This window comes from Onychostoma macrolepis, chromosome 03 (genome assembly GCF_012432095.1).
Source record: "Onychostoma macrolepis isolate SWU-2019 chromosome 03, ASM1243209v1, whole genome shotgun sequence".
Classification (NCBI taxonomy): Eukaryota; Metazoa; Chordata; class Actinopteri; order Cypriniformes; family Cyprinidae; genus Onychostoma; species Onychostoma macrolepis.
In genome coordinates this window covers 41,300,319-41,308,701 of record NC_081157.1, presented here as the reverse complement: position 1 = coordinate 41,308,701, position 8,383 = coordinate 41,300,319, and the positions used below count along the sequence as shown (strand labels likewise).

At 37.0% G+C, this 8,383-nt stretch overlaps 1 protein-coding gene across 1 annotated transcript in view; it reads right to left on the bottom strand.

Annotated features, from left to right (window-relative positions):
• Window positions 1-335: 335 nt before the first annotated feature.
• Window positions 336-8,383, bottom strand: part of ngfra (nerve growth factor receptor a (TNFR superfamily, member 16)) — a 40,162-nt gene continuing 32,114 nt past the window's right edge. The window contains exon 6 of the mRNA XM_058769047.1: window positions 336-5,246. Within this exon, the coding sequence (XP_058625030.1) occupies window positions 5,194-5,246 (53 nt within the window). The 3' untranslated portion in view covers window positions 336-5,193. The remainder of the gene's footprint in view (window positions 5,247-8,383) is intronic.

Genomic DNA, 8,383 nt, shown 5'->3' with positions numbered 1-8,383 from the left:
CTAATGAAGCACATGGATGTGCTTTGTGCTGTGGTTTGGCAAACACTTGGTCCAAACATATTTTGTGGTCTATGCTTTTCTGCCACTTTCAAACTTTTTTTGACAGAATTTAAATAGTTCTCACTTCTCATAGAGATGAAGTGACATGGCCAACTTTTTTTTGTCAAAGGTCTTTTTAGAAAAGTGAAAGACTAGTGAATTATTTAATAATCATACATCTGGAATTGCTTCTTTCAATTTATTTGTTGCCTTTACACTGAAAGAACAATGCAAAAATAAACATCAAACGTGCGTCTGCTAAAAGGCCAATAAAGCTGTGCTGTGTAATTCTTCATGCCTGCTTGAATTCTCAGGACAGCAAATTTCACATAGTTTTACAGAAGGAATCTGATGCTCGGCACATGTTGTTACTGGGGTGCAGATCTTAAGGGCTTTGTTTTGGTTCATGTGTATTGGGTGAGGTCTGGATTTGGGGCTAATATTAGTTGTGAAGCCTCTAAGGGCCATATAGAGGTTGAACCACTGAATAACTTCAACCATGGATCATGAGTTTGGTGCCTTATTCATGTTTCCCAGGGTGTTCACATGTCAAATCAAAACAGGGTGTCTAAAAATTTAATTATGGGTATTTTTCCTTCAGACGACATCAGTCTTTGGTCAGAACAATCTGAGTTATAAGGGTCAGACTCACTCACCAGTATGACCACACTGAAGCCATTAGTATTTAGATGCTGGATGTTTTATATAAGCCAATGTTCATGATATTGGCATAACCTCTTGTCGATTTTGCCAGGTGAAGCTTTTTTTTTTTTTAATCCTGTATGCTGGGAAAATCACAGCTAATAATGGAAACAGACTGTGTTGTAGCAGTCATATTTGGTTTTTATTTCATAGAATTCTAATGGTTTCATTTCTTGTTTACATAAGTGTACTGTTATAACAACTCCAGGAAACAATTTACACAATGTAGTGTACAGCATGGATTACGTACAGAGAACATTCAGCTCTATTGGAGGCTGAACAGGGGAATTGATTTTCTAAAGCATCGTGTGGAGGTTCTTCCTAATATCCTAAGTCGAGTCTCTTAAATGTGATATAGTCTATATTTGAACTAACAGTTAATGTACAATCCCTTTTTATATCAACATATCTGTAAAACACAAAATTGATCAAATATTGCCAATTTTTTAGGCTTATGGATGAAGAGCTCAAAGATTTGTAAATTAGGTTGAGCTGTGAGGTGAATTCATAGAGTAGTTTAATGTGAATTACCAGTGACATTTATATGATACTTTCAGTTTTTTGGGGAGGGTGTGTCATCTGTTCCCACAATGGGATGGACATAACACATACGGTATTTGTCTTTTTACACTGCATTTCTCAGAAACAGAACAATAGATAAAATTCACCTGGATGTATTTTACCTGGATAATGACATACTATTTTGAAATCCTCAACTACATTTTCTTATAACTAAAGATTAACGAGATAAAAAACAAAGGCAAAACACTATCAAATACACTTAACACAGAAACAGGCAAAATAGGTAACATAAACATTTTACATGAAATCAAACTTGTTGAACACTGCTCAAAGACACCTGACAAAATCCACAGGCACTTTCTGGTGATGGACACTCTTTGAGTGTTCAAATTCAATCTGTTTTAAGTGCTACGAAAGTAAACTGTCTCTATAAAATACTGCTCTCAAAGAATAAATCTATTTGAAATTTTAAAAAAAACATCTGCTTATAAAAAAATAAAGAATTACTGAAGTAAAAATGAAGAAAGATGGAGGGACAAGGATGGAGTTTTTTTAGTATGTGAATATATTGCAAACAAGTTTTGTTTTCATCTGACACTTTCTGGCTGACAAATGGATTTATAACCATTTAAGTGGACATTGTAATGTGGAGGTGTTTTATTTATGGCAACTTTGGCACATTCCAGGGAACTGATTCAAGACTCCATCCACCCGTTAACTTTAATTGTTTTAGATGCTTACTGATTGATTGATGCATAGACGCCTTGTAGATGCCAAGCACAAGGCATCTGGTTTATATGTGAAACACATGGTAAATGGCTTTCCCTCACACTTATATTCTCAGAACACATTACGACAACCAATCAATTTAACATTCTATGAAAATATAGCCATATTTTCGATATATTATACTCACATCACCACCCCCTGAGAAGCATCAATCACTCAGAATTCTATTGTATTGTCATAACAACTCTCTCTATTTGATGTCTGCCAACTTCTCTGCTCTGTGTTAAGAATCAAAGCATGGGATAAACACAAGCCAGTCTGTTCTCAGCGCATTCCCGCAGACAGACAGAGATCTTATCTTGATCTCATCAGGTTCTCTCAAGTAGGCTAATATCAGAACAAACATCAGCAAAGTGCCCCGTGAGTGAACGTTCAACCCATGATGTGCATTAAACACTAGCATGCGAGCAACTCCAGAAGCCAATGATATGCTTCGCTGCCTGATTTAATGGAAAGTGCAGCTCCAGGGGAGATGCACGCTACTAAAGCCATATAAAAGCTGATGGAGCCGACAACCTGCCTGCCAAAAAAGCAGGAGGCAGCGATGTTCCACCAACTCATACATCAAACTTTAAGGTAATGCATGACTTCAAGTAGGAACTGAATTAGAGTCTAATAGTTTAAACCAGTCAGTAACTTGCATTGAGTACAGGAATAATGGCCCTGCTGGAAAATCCAGCTTAAGCTGGTGGCTTTTTTTTTTTTTAACATGGTAGTCAGAAAACCACCAGGAAACAGCTACCAGCATACCATTTTAAGGTGGTCAAGTTGGTTTGAACAAAGCTGGCAGGTCAACCAGCTAAAGACTGGCAATGTTCCAAAAAACAGCTACCTGCTTAAGATGGATTTTGCATGGTCTTGTTGTATCAAAATGTGATTTCCTGTAGATTAATCACTGATGTACACTCTTAAAAATAAAGGTTCTTTAATGGTTCCATTAAGAACCTGTAACATGCATGGAACCTTTCCATTGCACAAAAGGTTATTTTAAGTGGGAAGAGGTTCTTTAGAAATTTAGAGTGTTCTTAACACTAAAAGGTTCTTTGGGGAACCCAAAATGGTTCTTCAGTTGCATCACTATGAAAACATCTTTTGGAACCTTTATTTTTAAGAGTGTAGGAATATTAGTGGAGCTGAGAGCAGAAAAGTTGGATGGTGAGTCCCAGAATGGAGAGGCAGAGCTCCAGGGAAGGGAATCCGAGCAGTGCGGATCCCCGGGAGAGTGAACTGACTGTGGGGAAGAAAAATGGAAAGCTTCAGGGGTAATTACGACCTGCCTGACAGGAATGTCTCACTAATGCCTCTCATGTTTATTCCAGGGCCTGACGGTGAGCGCATTAGAAATGCAACGAAAGACAGTCCATTAGATACTGTGTGTGTGTGTGTGTGTGTGTGTGTGCACGCTGTGGAATATCTGTGTTAGGTCCCTAACGTCTATTTACGAGTGCAATAGCCATTGGATGGATAGAAAACAGAAAGCAAAGACTATTTTTAGTTGTTCTGTTTTTTGTTGCGTGTTAACTTGTTTGTTTGGTTAGACCATTCCGATTTACTCTAAAGCTTATGTAATAATGTTAAGGTACTTTTTATTGCCCCTTAGTACAGGTCAGTGATGCATCCTTAGACCAGCTCTCTTTCTCGCGGCTTCCAGCTCATGACTGCTGAGATAGTTGAGTAATTCAAACCACATTATATGATCTGAATCTGCATCAGCATTCATGGAATGAATCATGTAACCAAGACAAAGAGTGAGAAAGAAAGAGCAAATGTGGCAACAAAAGATAACTTAGACAGATGACTCATCAAGAGCTACAGTAAGAATCGTTGACTGCAGAGTCTAAGAAAAAAAAAGATAGTTTTTTTTTTTTTTAGTTTAAGGCTTGTGAGACAGTGTAGTTACTGGTTATTCATATGACAATATGTAGTTAAAGATACACATTTGGAGTTTTAAGCTTTCAACTTAAAGTAAATATATATTAGCAAAATATTATAGTTTTTGTTTAGTAAATAGTTAAGACAAATTATTAAGGTGGTCGATAAGGTTTCCTTAAAAGTACTCAAAGAATCATTACTGGAATCATTAACGAACCTGTGCTGCTAAGTTGAATTTTGAAACCAAATCCCTATCAAACCTGAATTAATGGTAGGACATAAACATAGTGGTTACATCTAGGAGTGCATGATGGCATGAAAATAGTTGTGTAGCTCTTTGAGTTCTGGTTTCTCTTTGCATTGTGACTCAGATTTCTGAAGAGGTAAGGCGAGAAGATCTAGGTAACAAAACCTAAACTGCAGTAACTAGAGGAAGGCAGGGAATATGACACGCTATGTGTGTTTTTTATAGAGAAAAGGTTGTGAAAGAGAGAAAAAGAAAGGCAAGCTAAGTATAGATCTGAGTCATTACATTATTAAAGGTCAGCAAATGTCACAGTCGTGAGTTGTTGCCCATAAACGCTGACCTGCGATCAGCCGCTTTGAAAGTAGACGCCGACTGGTAGTTCTGCGCTAACTGCATACAACCCCCCAAAGTTTTAACACACACCTGAAAATGTGTACAATTCTGATTAAATAAAGGGCCTTGATGTTATAGACAAAATCTATTAATACTTGAAAGATAAGGCAAAAAACGAAATCCTTATTAGATCAGGCAGAAGGCTCCAGGTGGAGGAACCATGGTGCGGCTGCTAAATTGCGCGATATCCGTGAAGCCTGTGATAGCGCCTCTTTGCGTCCTCTTGTGAAGCCCGGGACATCCAGAGTTTGTGTCACAAGGTGTGCATTGATACATCTGAGCAACCCAGTATGTGTTACACATTCATCAGAGTTTATGGTGGGCTTCAGTATACATTATGGTGAACTTTCTTCAGGGTAATAGGCTTATGTTTATTTAGAAGTAGCTATTTTAAGCCAGTGAGTCTGATTGCTGATGTGGATCCATTGGTGCTGTTGAACCAGCTCATCAACGAATCGTCCGTGCTGGGTTCAAAAGGATCAAAGGTCTTGTCCCTGCGTCCCTTGCTGGATGGCCATCATGGCTTCGCTCCTCCATTCTCCTCTTTCTGCTTCCTTGTTTCCTTCACTCCAACCTCTCATCCCCTCTTTATTGTTATATTGATAACATAGCGTCCTCTTCCTCACTGGTTAGGCCTGAGGTGGGGGGGAGTCAGGCTGAGCCCCTCCATCCACTCTCACCACTAGAGGAATAGAGAGAATGAAAACGTTAGTGGTTCATGGTTACATGCAGTAATGTTTGCAAGTCAGTGACTATACAAATTTATTATTGACTAATTTAGGTCCCACTTTATATTAGGTTGCCTTAACTACTATGTACTTACATTTAAATTAATCATTTGGTACAATGCACTTATTGTGTACATACATGTTTTTACATTGTACTTATATTTTTAAAATACCTATGTAATTACATCTGTAATTAATTTCTGTAATTAAATTTAAACCTGCCCATACCACCAAACCTGTCCCTAACCTTACCCGTATCCCACCTCAATAGCAGCAAAAGTGTTTTGCAAAACAATATGAATACAATAAGTACATTGTACTTATTTTTTGATGTAAGTACATAGTAGTTAAGGCCACTTAATATAAAGTGTGACCAACACTTGTTCCTGAAACGGCATTTTAGTTAAATAGTGCTGATTTGTCCCAAATTACTTAATTGACTGCATAAAATTTCTCTATACAGGATTAATAGTGCACACCAATAATTTTTTGTAATTACACACACGCACACAACTATCAAACATGTTTAGGTCAGTCATTTGTTCGTTCATATGTTAGTTTGTTCGTTCGTTCGTTCATTTGTTTGTTTGTTTGTTTATTCTTCCATTCACTCATTTATTTATTTATTTAAATGTTTCAGAACGAAGTCTCTTATGCTAACCAAGCCTGTATTTATTTAATAAAAAATACTGTAAAACAGTAATATTGTGAAATTATTATTATTAAAATTTGCTCAAGAAACATTTATTGTCATTATCAATGCTGAAAACAGTTGTGCTGATTAATATATGTGTGTAAACAGTGATACTTTTTTCAGAGTTCTTTGATAAATAGAAAGTTTTAGATAAGTTTTAATTTAGAAAAAGAAAAAGAAAAAAAAAAAAAAAAAAATATATATATATAGTAAGTGTAGAAATTGCAATTTTATGTTGTCACCCTAATTTATATTCTCATTGTTTATTGTGCCACACAAATACTGCCTCAATGTAGTAAGCTAATTTTTACTGGTGTAGATCATTTTTAAAATTGTGGTTTGACTGTAGTTGAACTTCTTTGACTAATGAATATCTTGAAGCAATGTCACAGTAACTTCCCTAAAAGTGCACATTGAATATTACAGAATCTTACACTATAGGGAGCTTTCAGTTTGTTCTAACATTGTTTGACACTTTGTGTCGGTGTTGACTAGTCATGGATCACACAACTTTAGTTATGAATATAGTTGACAAGAAAACATATTATTTGTGCATGAATATTAGCAACCTTTAAATATTATTGGTGTGCACTAAATAATCCTTTACAGAGAAATATTATGCACTGCCTCATGTCATGTCAAAATGAAATACTGAAAACTTTTTCTCACTAAATAAAATGCAGGTTCCATTTTTAGACGATTTGAGGCGAGCAGCGAGCAGTCCCCCTGGAGCTCTGAGCATCCCGTTCCCCTCTGCCTGCCCTAACCATTTAACTGCAATCACTACTACATTCAGCCTGAGACACAAATGCCTCATTTTCCCACTAACCCTTCAATCTGTTGTCAATTGTGGGATGCCATGGAAACAGTTCCGGAATGCTGCAAGTAGGCTTTTAGTTCTGAGGTACCGTTTTGTGTCTGGAGCAATTCAGAGCTGTGCCATTTGTGTAATACCAAAAAAAAGACACCTTTTTCCCATCTTGTATATGACATCATAGCAGCCTATGGGGACAAATGTAGCCATACCCACCCACTGGAGAAACAAAAGTCTACTGTTTAATTAGACAAAAAAATACAAAAGAATAAATTACAATTTTCTTATAGAGGAAATATGTAAACTGTGTATATGTACACTACAAACAAGCAATATAAAAAGGCACAAAAAAAAAAAAAAAGTTACAGTAGCTAGTTCTCAATAAAACAAATTTAGATTTTTGGGGGGGGGTAAAATGCAACTTAACTCAAAAGCATGTCTATCAAACCGGAGATAGTTTATCATATTCTATTCACACTTTCTATCAAACCTAGAAATGCTACAGTCTGTTGTCCCATGAGGGCTGTCCTACATTTTCAGTGTCCTCAGTGGAGGATGCGGTATTTTGACATCACATTCTCTCGGCCTACCGAGGGTAGTTCTGACCAAACGTTGTGCTCAAGAGAAACTCCGAGAGTACTGAGAAATTGTGAGAAAATGTGCGTAGACAAATAGTAAACATAATATTTCAATGTAGCTTCTTCTGTCATAGTTAAATATAGTTCAACAATATTGCGTGCACAATATGCAAAGACACATATACAAAAGGCAGTGGACTGTTTGTGATTTTGACTCATTTTTTAATGAGTAAAAAAAAAAAAAAAAACTCCCACGCACAGAAAAGTCTTGAACTGTATCAAATGTAAATAGAGAGGCGAGGGACATGTACCCTTAAAAGGATCGTTCACCTTTGTGTTATTCCAAATCTGTGTGACTGACCTTTTTCTATATCTTCTATTTATTTGAAATATCTTTCGAATTTCACAGAAGAAAGTAAGTCATACAGGTTTGGAATTACATGAAGACAAAAGCTCCAAATGTCAGTGTTAAACCTGCACTGACAGAAAGGAAAATGGGGCATTTAGATGGATGAGAATGAATCTGAAATGTATATATAGAAAGGAAGAAAAGCATAGAGTGATATCAGAAAAGGTGCCTGAAATTTGCTATGGTTCATGCCGTATCGCCAGCCTTCGACCAGCTCAAATGACGCACAGCCTGATGGGAATTGTCCCGACTCTCCTGATTAGCTGCTCAGACCTTGGCAGATGGCGTGACTGATCTTTGTGTTGAGCAAAGTGTGGATCCATGCGATCACAAGTGGACTGAATTCCTTTAAAAAATTAAATACCCTTTCACCTTCATCCATCTCCTCTGATATCCACTCATCCATTCGGTCATTCCCTTGAGTCTAGTGAGAGCTTGGAAAAGCAAGAGCTGCTAGAGAGTGACAGAGAGGAAGGAAGGGAGAAAGAAATACTGGCACTAACTGCTAACAGTATGTTGGTAACTTCTCCTGAACTACTGACATAGCACATTTACACCAGTTAATCAAGTTATTTGTCACTCCTAATTGACAACAG